This window comes from Sus scrofa, chromosome 6, assembly GCF_000003025.6.
Source record: "Sus scrofa isolate TJ Tabasco breed Duroc chromosome 6, Sscrofa11.1, whole genome shotgun sequence".
Taxonomy (NCBI): Eukaryota; Metazoa; Chordata; class Mammalia; order Artiodactyla; family Suidae; genus Sus; species Sus scrofa.
In genome coordinates, this window is record NC_010448.4 from 57,869,259 (window position 1) to 57,891,626 (window position 22,368).

General features: G+C 39.6%; 1 protein-coding gene across 1 annotated transcript; it reads right to left on the reverse strand.

Annotated features, from left to right (window-relative positions):
* Positions 18,464–19,396, reverse strand: LOC100624632 (vomeronasal type-1 receptor 4). The gene has a single exon (XM_003360639.2). The coding sequence runs from the start codon at positions 19,394–19,396 to the stop codon at positions 18,464–18,466; it is 933 nt and encodes a 310-aa protein (XP_003360687.2).

The following is a 22,368-nucleotide window of genomic DNA, read 5'->3' on the forward strand; positions in this document are numbered from 1 at the left end:
TGAAACTAGACCACCCCCTCACACCATGCATGAAAATAAACTCAAAATGACTGAAAGACTTAAACATAAGACAAGACACCACCAAACTCCTGAAAGAGAACATAGGCAAAACATTCTCTGACATCAAGCTTACAAATGTGTTCTCAGGTTAGTCTCCCAAAGCAACAGAAAAAAAGCAAAAATAAACCAGTGGGACCTAATCAAAATGACAAGCTTTTGCACAGCAGAGGAAACCAAAAAGACAAGTTACAGAATGGGAGAAAATAGTTTCAAATGATGCAACTGACAAGGGCTTAATCTCTAAAATATACAAGCAACTTATACAGCTCAACAGCAAAAAAGCCAACAACCCAATGGAAAAATGGGTGAAAGACCCGAATAGACATTTCTCCAAGGAAGAGATATAGATGGCCAACAAGCACATGAAAAAATGCTCAACATCCCTGATTATTAGAGAAATGCAAATCAAAACTACCATGAGATACCACCTCACACTCATCAGAATGGCCATCATTAAGAAGTCCACAAATAACAAATGCTGGAGGGGATGTGAAGAAAAGGGAACCCTCCTGCACTGCTGGTGGGATGTTGGAGACCACTGAACTGCTGAACTCTGCTGAAAGCAAACTTGGTACATGCAAAAGCACGATAAGCCAAGGAATGCTTATGATGGCAAAAGCCAGGTAAGCATGTCTGCCGACACAGAGTTCTAAAGTGCAGGGTCTCCTGTCAAAATAAAATAAGGGGCTTATACATCAAGTATGTTGTTCTTTAGGCAGAGGCACTATATCCTAGATGTATACACCCATGACTTTTATTGCTCATAGTTTCCCTAAATCTCACTAAGACATAGCTTCGACACTCTCTACAACTGCTCTTGCTCACTAATCTAAATGCGTCACCTTCCCTAATAAAAGTCTTGTGGGCTAAAGCCTAGGGGCCTTTGTTCAGCAGAACAGCGTGCCTCCTGGTCCCCCACTTTTAAAAATGTAAGAGTCTTGTGTGTTTTGTATGCCGTGCCATCCCTCTTTCAGGATGTGCTGTTGATCTGCAGCATAGGACGCTGCAGTGGGAATGTAAACTGGTACAACTACTATGGAGAACAGTATGGAAGTACTTCAGAAATCGATACATAGAACTACCATATGACCTAGCAACCCCACGCTTGGGCATATATCTGGACAAAACATTCCTTACAAAAGACACATGCACCCACATGTTCATTGCAGCACTATTCACACTAGACAAGACATAGAAAAAACCTTAATGTCCATGACAGATGATTAGATTAGGATGACGTGGTGTATATACACAATGGAATACTACTCAGCCATAAGAAAAACAAAATAATGCCACATGCAGCACCACGGATGCAACTAGAGACTCTCATCCTGGGTAAAGTAAGTCAGAAAGAGAAAGACAAATACCATATGATACCACTTATGTCTGGATTCTAATATATGGCACAAATGAATCTTTCCACAGAAAATCGTGGACTTGGAGAATAGACTTGTGGTTGCCAAGGCGGAGGGGGAGGGAGTGGGATGGATTGGGATCTTGGGGTTAATACATGCAGAATATTGCCTTTGGAATGGATTAGCAAGGAGATCCTGCTGTGTAGCACTGGGAACTATGTCTAGTCACTTATTATGGGGCATGATAATGTGAGAAAAAAGAATGTATACATGTATGTGTATCTGGGTCACCATGCTGTACAGTAGAAAAAAATTGCTTTGGGGAAATAACAATTAAAAATGAAAAAATTAAAAATTAAAAAAACTTTGGCAAAAAAAGAAAAATCTAAGTATAAATTCATGAATCTCAATTCTGACTAAGTTTGGCAATAAATAGAAAGGCCCAAAAAAAACATTTAAAAAAGGATTCCTCAATGTCATAAGGATGACTCGTCATGAATTCTTCACAGTGAGGATTTCGTTACCTTACACTGAAAGCCGTCAGGCACTGACTGGTGTTGGGTTTAAGATCCTCCCCTTGATTTTGCAGATCAACTCACACCTAAGGAACTGCTCTGCCTCTTGTTCTAGCATTGCTCCCTACCTCCAGAAACCATTTTCCAGGCAGGAACACTCAGACTTCTTCCAGACTCTGCCTCACAGACTGGAATAGAAAATATCTCTGAGTGTTGCTAACATGTGACAGTGGGAAGACGTGAGTAAAGGGCAGGGGTGGCTGAAAACGCACAGGAGAGTTCAAGTCCACAAGGGGTTAAAGAACACAGGGGATAAAGGTATATATGATTCGAAGATTCTTTGGATGTCAGAGTCAACACACCAACACTAGGATAGAAGAAAGGCAGAACTCTACAGCTTACATTCCAAACCAGAACGATGAAGGGCAGACCACACAGTGGGTTGCACCTACACACGGGGTAAGGCAGGGAGATCCATACTGGGAGCATATGTATGGGGAGTGGGGCCTGATTCATTCGGGATCACAGGCAACCTGTGCACTAACTTGCCTAATTTCATGGGATCTGGCACATAGGGTTTCACTGAATTTTCTTTACATGGCCCTTGGGTGGACCACGTGGGTGTCTAGTAGCCCAGAGCATGAATTCCCATTATGCAGGTGTTCTGGGTGTGAACTGATCACCTGCTTGAGAAGAGGAAGTGACCATCCTCTTGCCAGGACTGCTACATTGGGTCTGAAGAGGATTAACTAACCAACACCAATGGTATTAAGCTCACTGTTAGGGTAAGTGTGTGCTGTGGGGAATCAGTGGTCCAGGACAGTCACGGAATTGGGAAGAGGAGCTGGTGCTCTGCAGGGGGTCAGGAGCTCAGGAGACATAACAGTTGTGAGAGATGAAGTCAGCTGGGGAGGGCAGTGGGCTTGAGGGGGCTAAAGGACCCAGAGAAACGGGCACATGTGGGGTCCGCATTGGGGCCCTGACACTGATGACCCCCAAAGTTTGAAGACTGGGGTTTTGAGGGAGGGGCCGAGAAGACATGGTAATTGGCCTGCTGAACTGATAAGGGAACAAATAACATTCATGGAAAGAGGAGGCTTTGGAGGGGATGCAAGTTCAGGAGAGTGGGGCTGAGGCACCTAAGAATTTGAGGTGTAAGGAGTTGTCAAAGAACGGACTGCCTAGGGGGTGCAGGTTGACCGTCGTCTATGGGGATGAAAGTGGACGGGGACAGGTTACGGATCCAGGGTTGGAGGGGTGGTGGTGCCGGATCAAGGAGAGTTTAAAGACCTAGGGGTGGTGGAGGAGTGGAGGTCACACAGGGAAAGAAGTAGAGAGTGAGGCAGTATGAGACTAGGGGAAAGAAGTGGATGGTCAGACTGTAGGTTCCTCATTCCTTCCTCCAGAAATAATGTCCTCATTGACACTGAACTCATGACTTACCCACGGATGGTTACATGATGCAAAAATATTCCTCATAGAAAACACCCATAGAAATCTTTAAATGGTACATACTGTAGAACCACAAGGAGCATGCTGGGTGACCAACAATCCACCACTATTTCCCTTTTCTACTAGAATTCCAGGTAGGAAGTGTGACCCGAGTAGGTCTGGCAGGAAAGCCTTTTCACAGGTCCTGGTCCTGTTGGCAAGAGACCTGACTCCTTCCAAATATTCATGTCTTTTTTTGGCCTGATTTTTATTTTAAATAAGACAATGGGGGAGTTCCCATTGTGGCTCAGTGGTAGCGAGCCTGACTAGTACCAATGAAGTTGCAAGTTCCATCCCTGGCCTTCCTCGTTGGGTTAAGAATTCTGCGGTGCCCTGAGCTGTGGAATAAGGTGGCAGCTTCAGCTCCAATTCGAACCCTATCCTGGGAACTTCCATATCTAGCAGGTGCGGCCCAAATAAATAAATAAGTAAATAAAGACAATGGGAACTAGTGTTAAGCCAAATACTTATGCCTGAAACATTTTATAACACAAGGTCCTATTGATGAAAATTCTTTTATATGAATGTATAAAAAAGTGGAAATATCTTAATATGTCTAATGGAATATATGCTTTATATAAGAAGTGAAACATTACAAATTGAAATATTGACATGATGTTTTTCCTCTTATGAGACCACTCTATAGAGGTAATCACTGGTAATAGTTTTGTCAAGATGATAACAATTTAAAATATTTTTTCATGACAAAGGATGAACTGGTCTCAGAGTAAAGTAGGCAGATCTCCTTTCCATGGTATTACTACTTTGGTTATATTCCAGGAGATGGCAGAAGAGACTTAGAAGATGCAGGGAAGGTTACCAACCAGAGGACGATGCTGTGGAGTGAATGCATCCTTCCACAGTTCGTAGGTTAAAATCCTAAAGTAGTATTTGAGGTGGAGGTCTTTGGAGGTAATTATATCCCGTTTGCAGCCCTCATTGATGAGTTTAAGCTCTTATACTGAGAGAGGAAGATGAGGAAGCTTCTTCTCTCTTGCCACCATGTGAGAATTCAGCAAAGAAGGTGCCATCAGCAAAACGGTGAGTGCCATTATCTCACCAGACACCAAATATGCCAGCACCCTGATCAGGGACTTCCCAGCCTCCACAATAGTGACTTATTTAAGCCATGAGGTCTGTGATATTCCTATGATGTGTTTCTGTCTTGTTATATTCATTTCTATGTTTGCTCATTTGCTTGTTTGGTTGGTTGGTTTTTAGAGCTGCAACTGCAGCATATGGAAGTTCCCAGGCCAGGGACTGAATCAGAGCTACAGCTGCCAACCTACCCACAGCCACAGAAATGTCAGATCTGAGCCATGTCTATGGACCTACACCACAGGTCAGAGCAATGCCAGATCCTTAACCCACTGAGTGGGTCCAGGGACCGAACTCTCACATCCTCATAAATACTAGTTGAGTTCATTTCCACTGAACCATAAGGGGAATGCCTATTTGTGGTTTTTTTTTTTATTATTTTGCATCTAAGTAACAAAATACAGTATTTGTCTTTTTCTGGTGTTTTTGACTAAGCATAATACCCTCCAGGTCCATCCATGTCAAGTATGACATATATATTAACAGATAAAGAAATGGGTAGGGAGAGAGAGAGAGATTTACATCTTTAGCCATTGATATCTCTCTCTCTCTCATTTTTTTTTTGTCTTTTGTCTTTTTAGGGCCGCTCCCATGGCATTTGGAGGTTCCCAGGCTAAGGGTCCAATAGGAGCGGTAGCTGCTGGCCTATGCCACAGCCACAGCAACGCCAGATCCGAGCCTCATCTGTGACCTGCACCACACCTCACCACAACACCGGATCCTTAACCCACTGAGTGAGACCAGGGATTGAACCCACATCCTCATGGATTCTAATCTCTTTCATTATCCACTGAGCCAGGGGAACTCCTATCCATGGATCTCTTGATGGACAGATGGACACTTAGTTCACCTCCATATCTTGGCTATTTAAGTAACCCTATGAATATTTGGGGGTGTATTTATCTTTTCAAACTGGTGCTTTCTTTTTCTCCCTATAGCTTTCTTCACTCCCACACCTAAGAGTGAAACTGGTGCATCATCCTGGAGTTCTCCTTTTAGCTTCTTGAGGAATATCCATACTGTTCTCCAAAGTGGCTGCACCACTTCATATTCCCATCAACAGTATACAGGTGGTCCCTTTTCTGCCCATCCTCTCCAACATCTCCCATTTGTCTTCTTTTGAGGAGAGCCATTCTGACTGCTGTGAGGTGATGATGCCGTCATGGTTTTGATTTGAATTTCTCAGGTGGTTAACGATATTGAATATCTTTTCCTCTTTCTTTTGCACACCTGTATGTCTTCTTAGAAAAATTTCTATGCAGATCTTTGCCCAATTTTCTCATTGGGCTATCTGTGTTTTTGACAGTGGGTTATATGAGTTCTTTAGGTATTTTGGATTTACTCCTTTGTGCTCCTAGCATTTGCAAATACTTTCCCCCATTTATTAGGCCGTCTTTTTGTTTTGTAAGTAGTGAATTTTGCTGTGTAAAACTTTTAAGTTAAATGAGATACCAATACTTTATGTTCACTTTTGCTTCTTTGCCTTAGGAGATGAAGCCAAAAAAAAATATATTGCCAGGGTTGATGTCAGAATGTTCTACCTCCCTTTTCTTCTAGATTTAATTTTCAGGTCTTACATTTGGGACTTTAATCCATTTTGAGTTCATTTTTCTATGTGGTGTGAGGCTCTGTTATAACAATGTCCAAATCAATGGGATACACTACATGAACAAAAGGAAAGACAGAAACCACTTGACCACCTCAACAGATGCAGAAAAAGCATATAAGACTATTCAACTTCCATTTGTGATAAAAAATGTTCATCAAAGTGGGTAGACAGAGAGCACATCTCAACCTAATAAGAGCTATTTACAACATTCATTACCAAAAATACTAGCCGCTAAAAAACTGAAGGCCTCCCCCCTAAATTCAGGAAGAAGACAAGAATGTCCACTCTCATCACTTGTATTCAACATGTTGTATTGGAAGTCATAGTCATGGCAATCAGACAAGAAAAACAAAATATTTCCACACAGGAAGGGAAGAGGCAAAACTGTCACTATTTGCAGATGATATAATATTCTATGTAGGAGTTCCTGTCGTGGTGCAGTGGTTAACGAATTGTACTAGGAACCATGAGGTTGCGGGTTCAATTCCTGGCCTTGCTCAGTGGGTTAAAAATCTGCCATTGCCATGAGCTGTGGTGTAGGTCACAGATGCCACTCGGATCCTGCATTGCTGTGGCTCTCGTGTAGACTGGTGGCTACAGCTCCGATTAGACCCCTAGCCTGGGGACCTCCAGATGCCGTGGGAGCGGCCCTACAAAAAGGTAAAAAGACAAAAAAATAATAATAATATTCTATGTAGAAAAAACTATAGACAACACATAGCTGAGACATGGAAACAACCCAGATGTCCATTGACAGATGATTGGATTAGGAAGATGTGGTATATACACACAATGGAATACTACACAGCCATAAAAAAGAACAAATTAATGCCATTTGCAGCAACATGGATGCAACTAGAGACTCTCATACTGAGTGAAGTAAGTCAGAAAGAGAAAGACAAATATCATATTATATCACTTATATCTGGAATCTAATATATGGCACAAATGAACCTTTTGACAGAAAAGGAAATCATGGACTTGCAGAATAGACTTGTGGTTGCCAAGAGGGAGGGGGAGGGAGTGGAGTGGTTGGGGAGCTTGGGGTTAATAGATGCAAACTGTTGCCTTTGGAATGGATTAGCAATGAGATCCTGCTGTATAGGACTGGAAACTATGTCTAGTCATTTATGATGGATCACGATAATGAGCGAAAAAAGAATGTGTACATCTACATGTAATTGGGTCATCATGCTGTACAGTAGAAAAAATATATTGGGGAAATAACTATTAAAAAAAGAAGAAGAGGAGTTCCCGTCATGGCGCAGTGGTTAACGAATCCGACTAGGAACCATGAGGTTGCGGGTTCGGTCCCTGCCCTTGCTCAGTGGGTTAACGATCCGGCGTTGCCGTGAGCTGTGGTGTAGGCTGCAGACACGGCTCGGATCCTGCGTTGCTGTGGCTCTGGCGTAGGCCGGTGGCTACAGCTCCGATTCAACCCCTAGCCTGGGAACCTCCAGATGCCGCGGGAGCAGCCCAAGAAATAGCAACAACAACAACAACAACAAAAAAGACAAAAGACAAAAAAAAAAAAAAAGAAGAAGAAGAAGAAAAAAACTATAGCCAACCCAAAAAAATTCTAAGAAAATATAATAAATGAATTCAGGAAAGTAGCAGGATAAAAGATGATTTTAAAAATCCCATTTAAAATCCATCTAAAAAATACCAACAAGATGATAGGCCCAAATGCTGAAAATATGAAACACAGATAAAGGAAAGTGAAGATGGGAGTTTCTGTGGCTCAGCAGGTTAAGAACCTGACTAGTATCCATGAGGAAACAGGTTCACTACCTGGGCTCACTCAGTGGGTTAAGGATCCAGCATTGCCACAAGTTCCAGTGTACATCACAGATGCAACTCAGATCTTGTGTTGCTGTGGCTGTTCCAAAGGCCAGTAGCTCCAATTCAACCCCTAGACTGGGAACTTCCATATACCACAAATGTGGCACTTAAAAAATTGAAGATGACTCAGACAAATGGAAAGACAGCCCATGCTCTTGGATTGGAAGAATTAATATTGCAAAAATGGTCATACTACCCAAAGTAATATGTGCAGATATAATGAAATACCATTCAGAATCCCTAAGGCATTTTTCATAGAACAGCACATAATCAAAAAATTCTTAAGGAACCACAAAGGACCCTGTATTGCCAAAGAAATCCTGAGGAAAAAGAAGAAAGTAGAAGGCATAAACCTCCCACATTTCAGAATATGAAGTTGTCTTTTGGCACAGTGTTAAGGATCCAGCATTGTCAATGCAGTGGCTTGGGTCACTGCTGTGGTGTGGTTTTGATCCCTGACCAGAGAATTTACACATGCATAGGTGCAGCCTAAACTAAAACAAATGAACAAACAAAAAGCAGGTTTCAGACTATACCACAAAACTATAGTAAATAAACCAGTGTGGTATTGGCACTAAAATAGACATATACATCAATAGAAGGCAATAGAAACCCTTTGTCAGCTAATCTTTGATAAAGAAACCAAGCATACACAAAAGAGAAATAACCATCTTTCCAGCACATGGTGCTGGGAAAGCTGGAGCTACATGTAAAACAAGGAAATTAGAACACTCTCTCACAACAAATACAAAAATAGTCTCAAAATGGTTTAAAGACCTAAATGTAAGTCATGACAGCATTAAAATCCTAGAAGACAACATGGGCAAAACATTCTCTGGCATGATATACCAATATTTTCTGAGCTCAGTCTCCCAAGGCAAAAGGAATAAAAGAAAATAGTTAACAAATGGGATCTAAGTAAACTTCAAAGCTTTTGCACAGCTAAGAAAATCATCCACACGTGAAGGACAACCTAGGAAACAGGAGGAAAGAGTTGAAAGAATGAGACCAACAGGGAGTTAATATCCAATTCATTAAAACAGCTCATATAAATCAATTTCAAAAAAAGAAAAAACCCAATCAAAATATAGCTGAAGACCTATATAGACATTTCCCCAAAGAAGACATACAAGTGGAATGTATAGGAACATAAAATAATGTTCAACATTGTTAATTATTAGATAAGTGAAATTAACCACAATGAGCTATCATCTCTCACTGGTCAGAATTGCTGTCATTAAACAGTCCACAAATAATTACTGAGGAGGGTGTGGAGAAAATGGAGCCCTTGTCCACACAGTTGTTGGGAGTGTAACTGGTACAGCTGCTATAGAAAACAATATGAATGTCCCTTTAAGAACTAAAAATAGAATCCTCCTCCTGGGAATATATCCAGAAAATAAAACATCTCTAACTGAAAAACATATATGCACTCCAATGTTCAGAGCAGCACATTAGAATAGCCAAGACACAAAAACCACCCAAGTCCCCACACCTATATATATATACATACACATAAACAGATACACAGTAGAATATTACTCAGCCATTAAAAAGAATGAAATCTTGCTGTTTACAGCCACATGGATGGACCTAGAAAACTTTATACTTAGTGAAGCCAGTCAGAGAATACTATGTGATATCACATGTGGAATCCAGAAGTAATACAAATGAATCTATATACAAAGCAGAAATAGACTCACAGACATAGAAAATAAACCTATGGTTACCAAAGTGGAGAGGGAGGGCAGGAAGGATGGAAAAATTAGGAACATGGGAATAACAGACATGAGCCACTCTACTCAAATAGGTAAGCAACAAGTGTATAACACAAGGAATTATATTCAATTGCATGTAATAATCTATAGATAAGCAACAAGTGTATAACACAAGGAATTATATTCAATAGCATGTAATAATCTATAATGGTATACAATGGGATGAACCACTTTGCTGTACAATTCCAAACAACAGAATATTATTAACCAACCATACTTCATAATATAATTTTTAAGAGTAGAGTCTCCAGTCCCCACAACCCTCTGGCTCTCCTGAAAGAAAGTCCCACTGGCTTTCAAAACTCATTATGGGAGCTCGTCTCCCCCACTGTGAGACCCCAACGCAGGGCTGAGACTCCTCACTCCTCAGGGAGAAACCTGGCCATTTATTCTTCTCCTGTGTGGGGGGTCACTCACCAGGGAGATGGTTCCTGTCTAAACCGCAGCTCCACTCCTCCACCTGTCTCACAGTGGATCCTTCTGCACTTCTTCAGTTGTAGAAGGTATTTTCTGGTATCTCCTGGTCTTCATCATTGTATTTGCTTTCCATATAGCTGTAATTCTGGTGTTTTCACAGGAGCAGGGGAGCTCAGGATCTTCCCACTCCACAATCTTGGAGCAGAGCCCTGTGTTATTGTTACAGCAGCCCCAGCTGCCTGCAATAGATGTCCCTGTTTAGTGAAGGGGGTGGAACATAACCAACTGAGCTTTAAATAACAGGCATCAATAAATACTTTCTCTTACAGAGATGTAAGAGATTGAAAACAGGAGGGGGATTCAACTTGCTAGGCTGGCTTTCTGGATGGAGTGAGCCACATGGGAGTCATTAAGGGAAATGAGATCTGCCAACAACATGAACCAGCCTGAAAGCTGGTTCCAGCTCAAACACTAAGTTAGGACTCAGAGGGTGAACAAATGAATCAAGTAGCAACTGTGCACTGTGGAAAGGCATCCGATTTATAGATTCCTCAAAACTGTAGGAGATTGTGCATTTCTTTTCCATAGTAGAGCCTGTGTGCAGTGGAGTCACAGTTCATGAGCAGAAAGGGACTGACAGTTGTAAACCACGCAGCCATGATTGCAGTGATGTTCACAAGGACCCAGCAGGGATTGCAAAGAAAAGTTGAAGTAAGTTGAAAGATAGAGGAAAGCATATAAAAGTAGACAACAGTGCTCACCAGGAGAAGAATGATTTTGGTAGCTCTGGACTCAGGGGAGGGTCTGCAGGAGGTTTTGGCCTTACAAATGTGTTGGACCTACTGCTTATGTCTGTACAGGAGGACAGCTATGGAGATGCTAATCCAGAGCATGAGCCCCAAACATGAAACACCAGGGAATGAGAGTGATACTGCATATAATACCTCTCTCATTTTGTCATGATGAACAGCAGGACAGTATACAAAATCCCTTTTGTGTGAGATGTTTTCATCATCACTTTTATCGGCTATATCCATAGGAAAAATGACACATTACCATGTGCAGCATCCAACACAGAGAGAAAACAATATACATGGGAGTGCACACCTGTAAGGCAACCTACAGATTCAATATGATCTGTTTCAAATTACCAATGGTATTTTTCACAGAATTAGAAGAAATTTTTTCAAATTTGTATAGAAACACAATAGACCCAGAATGGCCAAAGCCATCTTGAAAAAGGAAAACGGAATAGGAAGTATTAGGTTCCCTGTCTTCAGACTATACTACAAAGCAACAGTCATCAAAACAATATGGCACTGGCATAAACTATTATTTTGAAGCATAATTTCAAAAACTACTCAGAGTCACCGTATTTAATACCCTTAATTCTGTCTTGACTATGTAAGGACATTATACATAAATCTACTCCCAAATGCCATAAATTTGGTAACATGTATTTTAAATTTTTTAAAATACATGCACAGGTCCGAAGTACACAAATCTATGAAATTGCCCCAAGGAAACACATTTTCTATACAATACCTGTGTCAATAAGCAGATATTGTCAGAATGTACAGACATACAATTGGGTTAATTCCATGTCCCTGCACCAGTGATGACTACTGCTGTGACATCTAACAGCATAGATTACTTTCACCACATTTGTAATTTATACAAAACAATAATAGTGCATTAACTTTTTGTAGGAGGTATTTTTCACTTCTCATGTTGCTTATCAATTTAAGGATGCATAAAGTTTATCATTCCTTGGTATTTCTATATAGAACTTCATTTTATGAATATCAAATACTTAATTAATCTACTGTTCCAAGGGAGGATTCGAGAGAAATGGACTGTAAGGAGGTGTTTATAATTGGTTCCTGGGGTTCTGAAAATGACTTTCTAATTTGATTAGCTTCAAAAGCACTAAAGAGCTTATTTCCAGTGCTTAGAAAGCACTTAATGTCCACGTCCTGATCCAGCAGTATAAATGTGCCACATAGTTGAAGTGGATAATCCTCATCTACCTTTTGTCAGAAGTATCTGGAGACCCATGTGAACATTCAGGGGAAACTAGGGAATGTAATGACATGGGCTGATTTCTTCTCATGTTACTGGACAAAGAGGTAAATGAACATTTGAGCTCAGAATTCAAATTCCCCGTTCAAACATCCTGTCAATGACCTGAAGTCTTCTCTGTTTGCCCTGAAGGAGACTCTTATCTCCAATGGCTGCTCGAATGAGATTCCTTTTTTTTTAATGACTGCACCCACACATTTGGAAGTTGCTGAGCCAAGTTATAGGTCTGACACCAAGCTGCAGCCACAGCAATGGCAGATCATTTAATCCTCTGTGCCAGGACTAGAATAGAACATGTGCCTCCCCAGTGACCCCAGCCACTGCAGTTGGATACTTAACCCACTGAACCACAGTAGGAGCTCAAAGAATGGTTTAAATCAAGCACAGAATCTCACTCTGGTGATATGTAGTATGAGGGACATCTCAAAGAGTGTATGTTTCACTCAAGTTATGTACTGAGAATTATAATTCTGATCTTGCTGTTTGAAAGAACTTTATTTTAGAACGGTCTTAGATTTACAAAAATGTCCAAGTTTCTACATAGTTCCCATAGACCCCACACTCAATTTCAATGACTCTTAATATCCTATATTCGTGTGTAGCATTGTTATACTTAATGAACTAGTATTGATTAATTCATATCAGCTAAAGTCAATACTTGATTCAGATTTTCTTAGATTTTCCTTCATATTCTTTTTCCTTTCCAAGAACCCATCCAGATAACAAATCAGATGTTGCAGTCACTTCTCCTGAGGCTTCTCTTTGCTGTGATGATGCGTGATGATATGTGATGATATTCCTTAATTTGTAATGATCATGACAGATTTGAGGAGTCCAAGTCCGGCATTTTGTAGAAACACCCTTAATTGAGACTAATGTGAGAATTTTGCCATGATTATACAGGAGTTCTGTTTTGGGAGGAGAACTGCAGAGGTGTACAGGCCATTTGCATTTCATCATATCAAGGGTACATACAACCAACATGACTCCTCACTGTTAATAGTAACCTATGTCTCCTGGATGAGGTAGTGTGCCCCTGGTGTGCTCATAAAAATTAATTCGTCCCTTTTCATGGTATACTCTGTAGAAAGTAGTCACTATGCGCAGCCCACATTTAAGAGGAGAATGTCATGTTCCACCCTTTTAAGGATAAAGTTTTGACATAATTATGTGGAATCCTTCTGAAAAGGATATTACACAGAGGATTCTACCAAACATATATGCACCGACTATAGAAGTACCTAAATAAATAATGAAAATACAAACAGATATAAAGGGAGAAATTGATAATAGTATGATAATAATAGGGGATTTTAATATCCCATTTATATCAATAGACAGAGAATCCAAATAAAAAAATCAATAAGGCAACTGAGATCTTAAGTGACACAGGAGACCAGTTGGACTTAACAGATATCTACAAGAGATTCCAGCCCCAAATAGCAGAATACACACTCTTCAAGTGCACATGGAACCTTCTCTATGATAGATCACATGCCAGGCCACAAGAGAAGTCTCAGCAAAATTAAGATGATAGAATTATATAAACCATTTTTCCAACTATAATGGTATGAAACTACAAATTGATCACAGAAAAAAATGGGAAAATGAAAATAACGTAGAGGCTAAACAATGTACTACTAAAATACCCTAGGGTTCGATAAAGTAATCAAGATTAAATGAGAACATACCTTGAGACAAATGAAAATAAAAACACCATTTTCCAAATTGACAGAACACAGCAAAAGACGCTCTAAAAGGGAAGTTCATAGCAATACATGTCTACCTCAAAATGTAAGAAAAATATCACAAATAAAACCTAAATTGCAATCTGAAGGAATCATAAAAAGAAGAACAAAGCCCCACTACAGCAGTTGGAAGAAATGTAAAAGATCAGAGAGGAAATAATTAAAATAGAGACCAAAAAATCATAGAAAAGATCAATGAAACCCAGGACAAAAGATAAGCCTTTAGCCAGACTTGTTAAGAAAAAAAAGAAAGAAGTCACAAATAAACAACAGGAGAAAAATAAAAGAGAAAAAATTACAACTGATATTACAGGGATACACAAAACCATAAGACAATGCTATCAACAGTTACATGCCAAGAGTTTGAACAACTAAGAGCAAATGGATAAATTTCTAGAAATGCAAACTCTTCTAAGACTAAGGTAGAAATAGACATTCTGAACAGATGCATCACTAGAAATCAAATTAGTAAGCAACAAATGAGCAGCAAAGTCCAGAACAGAATGGATTCGCAGGGGATTCTACCAAACATAAAGATGAGGGAAGGCCTATCTTTCTCAAAGTACTCCAAAAAACTGCAGAGAATGGAATACTCCCAAATCCATTCTCCAAGGCTACCATTACACTTATCTGGGAAAAGACACTAAAAAAAAAAAAAGAAAAAGAAAAAGAAAGGAAACTACAGATAAATATCTTGATTATAGATGAAAAATCCTCAGGAAAATATTAGCAAAGATAATTCAACAACCCAAAAGAAGAATCATACATGATAATGAGTGGAATTTTTCCAGAGGTGCGAGAATAGCTCAAAATCTACTAATCGATCAATACGATACACCACATTAACAAAAGAGAGGATAAAAAAATCACATAATCATCCTAATAGGTGAAGAAAAAAACATTTGACAAAATTCAACATTCGTTCATGATGTTCAAACTTTCATCAAAGTTGGAACAGAGGAGACATATCTCAACATAATAAAGGGCATTTATGAGAAACCCACAACTAATATCATACTCAATGGTGAATATTAGAGAAAGCTTTTTCTCTAAAATAAGAATCAAGGATTCCCCATTCTTGCTACTTCTATTTAACATACTATTGGAAGTCCTAGCCAAAGAAATCAGACAATAAAAATAAATAAGTCATCCACATTAAAGAGAACAAGTTAAATTATCACTTTTCAGGGGGCAAGATATTATATACAGAAAATTTTAAAGTCTCCACCAAAAAACTATGAGAAGTAATGAAATCAGCAAAACTGCACAATCCAAGATTTTAAAAAGGGGTTTTTTTTTTTTTTGCTTTTCTATACACAATGCAAGAAAACAAACCTGTTTAAAATTTCATTAAAAGCAGGAGTTCCTGTTGTAGCTCAGCAGTTGACGAATCTGACTAGCATCTATGAGGATGCAGGTTTGATCTCTGGCCTTGCTCAGTGGGTTAAGGCTCTGGCATTGTTGTTAGCTGTGGCGTAGGTCACAGACGTGGCTCAGATCCTGCGTGGCTGTCACTGTGGCATAGGCCAGCAGGTACAGCTCCAATTCAACCCCTAGCCTTGGAACCTCCATTTGCCATGGGTGTGGCCCTAAAAAGAAAAAAAAAATTGCATTAAAAGAAATAAAACACCTGGAAATAAATTTAAAGAATGAGGTGAAAAACTTGTACCCTGAAAATGATCAAATATTGATGAAAGAAACTGATGATGATGCAAAAATATAGAAATATATCTTGTGTTCTGTAATGGAATAAATTACATTGTTAAAATACCCAAACTACCCAAACCAATCTATAGATTTAATGCAATACCTATCAAAATACTCATGACATTTCTCATAGAACTAGAACAAATATCCTAACATTCATGTGGAATCACAAGAGACCCTGAAGAGCCAAAGGTATCTTGGTAAAAAAAGAGAGGAAAGTTGGAGATACCAAGTTCCCTGTCTTCAAACCATAGTACAAAACTACAGTCATCAGAACAGTATGGTAGTGGCACAGAAATAGATACATACATCAATGGAACAGAATAAAGAACCCAGAAATAAACTCATGCCTTATTGGTCAGTTAATCTATGACAAAAAGAGTCAAGTGAAGAAAGACACTCTCTTCAAAATAGTGCTGAAATTAGGTGGTGCTGGAATTATTTGAACTTTTTCTCAATCCATATAAAAAAATAAACTCAAAATGGATTAAAGACCCAAATACAGGGCCAGAAACCATAAAATACCTACAAGAAAACATAGATAGAACACCCTCTGACATAGATTATAACAATATATTTTTGCATCTCTCCTCTAAAATGAAGGAAATACAAGCAAAAATAAGCAAATTAAACCTAATTAAATGTGAAAGCTTTTGCACAGATAAGAAAAACATGGACAAAAGGAAAAGATAAACTATAGAATAAATTTTTTCTTCAAATCATATAGCTGACAAAAAAACTAATATCCAAAAATATATATACCATATACAACTCAAAATCAAAAAAGAAACAATCCAGAAAATGGATGGAAAACCCGTATAAATGTTTTTTACAAAGAAGATATACAGATGGCACATAAAAAATACTCAACTCAGCTATTCATTGGAAAAATGCAAACCAAACCAAAATGACACATCACCATACAGCTCTCAGAATGACTATCATCAAAGAGAACACACACAACAAATGATTACAAGGATGTGGAGAATGGGGAACCCTAGTACACTGTTGATGGGATTATCAATTGGTGCAGCCACTATGGATAATACTATAGAGGTCCCTCAAAAAACTAAAAACAGACCTACAATATGATGGAGAAATTCCACTCATAGGCATATACCTGAAGAAAATGAAAATAGTAATTCAAAAGATATTTGCAACCCAGTGTGCCTATGAGCATTATTTACAAAAGCCAAGACACAGAAGCAATCTATGTGCCCATCAACAGATAAATCAATAAAGATGTTGTACACCCCCACACACAAACACACACACACACACACAAAATGGAGTATTAATCAGCCACAAAAGAATGAACTTTTGCTTTTTTTGTTTTGTTTTGTTGTCTTTTTGCCATTTCTAGTGCCACTCCCATGGCATATGGAGGTTCCCAGGCTAGGGCTCAAATCAGAGCCAGAGCCACAGCAATGCAGGATCCGAGCCACGTCTGCAACCTACACCACAGCTCACAGCAACACCAGATCTTAACCCACTGAGTGAGGCCAGGGATCGAACCTGCAACCTCATGGTTCCTAGTCAGATTCGTTAACCACTACGCCACGATGGGAACTCCAAGAATGAAATTCTGCCATGTGCAACAACCTGGATAGAGTCTGAGGATATTATACTGAGTGAAATAAGTCTGAAAGAAAAAGACAAATATTATTTTTTATCACTTATATAAGAAATCTATAGACTAAAACAAATGGATGAGTACAACTAAGAGAAACAGAGTCACAGATGTAGAGGAGAAACTAATGGTTACCAGTGGGGAGAGAAAGGGAGTCAGTGTGAGACAGGATGAGGAATGAGAACCTCAGACTATCACGCATAAAATAAGTAAGCTACTAGGACATATTTTATAGCCCAAGGAAGAGAGCTAATAGTTTATAGCAACTTTGAGTATTACCTTTATAAATATGGAATCACTCTGTTTTACAACAAAAATAAATATTACACTGTAAATCAACAATGTTCAATGGAAAAAATTTAATTTAAAAAGATAATTATATAGTGTGATAGAGTAGCTAATTATGGAACAATAGCAAGACATTATTACATGTAAATATACAGTAACTTGTACACACTGAATTTATACATATATGTCAAATATATTTCAATATATAAAATCAGCCGTAAGGAGAATTTTTTTCTCCTTTGGCAGCACTTCACTTCAACCAAGCTGTGTCTACATGAAAATTTTCAAATGTACAAAGCTCCCTTCAAAATCTCCTGTTTCTCAAGTAACTCCTTGCCGTCTATTGAGGATGTTATCTTTAAAATTCATAGCTGTTTCCCAAAGATTCTACTGGCTGAGAGTGAGTTGACCCTCTGGCTCCACACCAGGCTATTGTCTACACTGATAGGACATTGATTTCTTCACTTTCGTCAATGACCACTGCACACACTGACCCATGTTCATGTATACTTTTATCTACAAGTCCACAACTATTTCATTCCTGGGAAAAGATGTTTGATTGAAGGCTACACAGTTGTACACTTCATACTATGCAGATTGTTTCTATTATTATACTATAAATTCTGAACTCCTTTTCTGAAAGTACCAGAAACATTTCAGTCAGACAATTCTTTACAAGATACCTCTATTTCATGACAACAGGGTTACGAGTTTTTATTTTGGAAAAGATGCTCATTGTGACCTATTCCCTATCTTTTGAAATTCAAAATTTTGTTAGACTCAGAGATGAATGAACAAGTAAATGAATAAATTGAAACTGTGCACTGTAGAAAGACATACAATTTACATAAGAGCCGGTGATTTTTCATTCCTTATCCAGGCAAAGTAGAGCCTCTGCACAGTGGAGTCACGGCTCATGAGCAGAAAGGGACTGACAGTGGGGAACCACGCAGCCATGATCGCAGCAATGTTTACAAGGAGCCAGCTGGGATTATCAAAAAGGGTCAAAATAGCTTGAAAGATGGAGGAAAGAATGTAAAAATAGACAAAGCTGCTCACCAGGAGAAGGATGGTTCGGGTAGCTCTGGACTCAGGCGAGGATTTGGGGGAGGTGATGTTCCTACGAATGTGCTGGACCTGCTTCTTGTGTCTGTGCAGGAGGAAAACCATGGAGGCGCTGGCCCAGAGCATGAGCCCCAGAGATGAAACATCAGGGAGTAACAGCAGCAATGCATGTAATGCTTCTGTGGCTTTGTCATGACGAACAGCTGAACAGTAACCAAAATCTTTTTTCTCTGTGATATTTTTGTCATTCCATTTGCCATTTACATAGAGAGGGAAAATGGTATTTACCAGCATTTGGAGCATCCAACACAGGCTTACTGATGGAACAATTAATTTGGGAGCTTTTGCTTTAAGCTCTGCCCACCTGGGGTTCAGGGGGCTGATCTTGATCACCTGAAAGACACTCAAGAGGCAGATGCTCCCCATGGACACTCCCCTCCCCACTCTGTGAAAAAATAAAAAGACTCTGCATCCAAAATCACTGGGGGAAAATTTGCACCCAAACCTTCCCAGTGTCTGGGGGACTCCTTTAGAGAGGAAGGTCAAGAAGTTGGCCACAATCAGGTGCCAAAGAATCACATCTGTGGACCGTGGTCTGCACCCAGTGAAGTAAAGGTTGATATAATGGCAAAGAAGGGAGAAATTCCCCAGGAGTCCAACCACGGTTTGTGTCAGGATGATCACATCTGTGGTCACATCCCTGCTGGCCATCCTCCCAGCTCAGTCTCTAATGTTTGTCTTGTGACTTAGAAGCTCCTGGGTGGGGATATGAGGCAGGTGCTGCCTGTGTCCTGTCAGTCGAATCCAACAGTTTCCCCTGACCATTAATTCCCATTTAGAAAAGTTTACTTCATGTTTTTCTGCTACTAGCAGCCTTAAAACTGTTGAATGTGTGATGTTTAAGAGCACATGATTTTCTCCACATGATTTTCACTTCATTCTTTACAAATCCATGAGCCAGGGACACCTGTAACTTTAACTCTAGAGGGAATGGTAACACAGAGAGGTTAGGTATCTGTTGACATGTGCTGTGTAGGGCAGAGTGAGGACTTCAAATCTGTGCAACACAGTGGGCTGTTAAACACAGGGCACTGACCCACCAGACTCTGCCCCAAAGCTAGTTAGTTATACTCAAACAATGATCCAGATCTATAGCTAGTCGATTTCACGAACTGTCATTTCGTTTTAGACTGGTGGTATTTTATATTTTCATTATAACAAGATTCTACTTACTTGTAAAGCTTTATTCTACAGAGCACTATCAACCAGGAATCAAGTTTAGCTATCTTAATGCAGGTAATGCCCTGCTGATGGTCAAATACTTCAGGAACCTGCACCAGGACAAGTTCAGGTAATGAAGAGGAGAATGGTTTACAGTTAGGAGGGAAACAGAAGACTCATTGGTTTTTATGTCAGAAAAGCAGATATAATGGCACCTTTCACAGGAATATAGAGAGAGTATGTGTTATGCCACAAACTGGGACAAAAACACTAGTACATGATAAAATCGTGTCTAAGGAAAAACCAAATCCTTATTCTTTTTCAGATGATATACTTATCTGTGAATCCAGAGTTAAGTGAAAGTGCCAGCAAAGAAATATGACTTGTGAATTTTGTGAATGATATGGACAAACAAGACATATAAGCAAACAGCATCTGCGAGGCATGTTTTTTATTTGTTGTTGTTGTTGTTGTTGTTGTTGTTGCATTGTATAAATCAGAAGTCTAGATTTGGGGACTGATAGTAGCATATTTTTAAATGGGTAGAAATAACATGATATGAGACTGACAGCGGCTGCCTGTAACTCATGATTATCATGTCAACTGCTTCTTAAATTTAAGAGTAACAATAACTTCAGCATAGGCAACACACTACAGAGGTTTCCACTGGAGACAAAATTCGTGTCTCCATTAAAGGCATCAGACATCCAGAGTTACAGAAATCCTTTCTCTTCAAGCCATTTCCATTTGGATATACTTTGTGCGCAGGATCAGACAATTTACAGATTCATAATATTCTTTATTGCAAACATGGAGGTATTGTTAGTGCATCTCTAGTCATTCTGAACACTGAGCCTATGATTCCTGTAAGGCAAAATCAACAGTAGAGTGACTCTACATTTAAAAGCACCCCCCCAAAAAAATAAGTGTTTTTATTACTTGGATTCAATGACAACAATCACTATCAGTCAGGGCTACATTAAATTGCATGAGGAGCCTTCAAGGGTTGCTATAGCGTCTAAGACTGCATGTCTCTTTACTAGCTCAACTTAGGCTTCACAATAGTTCTTCCTTCTTGCGTGGCACTGGCACTGAATCAGCTTACAACAGAGAACATTGCCTTTTTAATATAATCAACTATACAGATCCTTCATCTGCCTTTCCCTTACAGACTCTGCTGCTCTGAATGAAACAGAAAATTCTTACCTGACTCCTTTCTGCTGCCAGAACCCTGGGTGCAGTGTGATCATCTTTAGAGCCAGTACCTGCGTGGGAGGGAGGCAGCAGGCACCTGATATATGGGTTGGTGATTCTGTGTCCTGTCCTCCCTTCAGAATTGCAATTATCATTTCATCTGTAGCAGCAATGGGAGCGTAGGCTTGGGAAATGAAAACATTTCTGAAAACATCTCTCTCAACTATTAGTTGGAAAAAACAATTACAAGTTATCCCCCCTATGAGATGACAGCAGTGTTTTCCAGAGGCGTTTTCTTCCCTGTGATCCCTGAAGGCAGACAGGGCCTCACACAGAGGAGGGCAGGAAATGCTGGCGTCACTCACAGGAAGACGGGCTCTGAGTCTGTGTGTCCCTCTGGACGCGTCTCTTGCCTCAGTGTTTCTCTACCCTCTTCCTAGCACCTTCCTAACCTTCAGACCACAGAACCGAATCATCAGCGAAAGTACTGGGAGAGAAATTGAGTAAGACCAAATACCCAGGGAGTATATTCAAACACATACAAGGAAAAGAAAGGACATGATACAGAACTCATTATAGACATTGTTTGCACACATTCAAAGTCAATTAATTTGGAATAATTTGCATTCTTCAATGCTAATGAGTATGGATATCTTGAGGGAAATATAGTTTACCATTATTGACCTCAATTAGGATTAAGTATTAAATGCAGAACAGCAATCCCACTCTTGGGCATATATCCGGACAAAACTCTACTTAAAAGACACATGAACCTGCATGTTCATTGTAGCACTATTCACAATAGCCAAGACATGGAAACAATGCAAATGTCCCCTGATAGATGATTGGATTAGGAAGATGTGCTATATATACACAATGGAATAAAAGAACAAAATAATGCCATCTGCAGCAACATGGATGGAACTATAGACTCTCATCCTGAGTGAAGTAAGTCAGAAAGAGAAAGACAAATACCATATGATATCACTTATATCTAGAGTCTAATATAGGACACAAAGGAACCTTTCCACAGAAAAGAAAATCATGGACTTGGAGAATAGATATGTGGATGCCAAGGGGGAAGGGAAGGGACTGGGAGGGACTGGGAGCTTGGGGTATATAGATGCAGAATGTTGCCTTCGAGATGGATTAGCAATGGAATCCTGCTGTGTAGCACTGGGAACTCTGTCTAGTTACTTATGATGGAACACGTAATTTGAGAAAAAAATAATGTATATGTGTATGTGTAAGTGGGTCACCATGCTGTA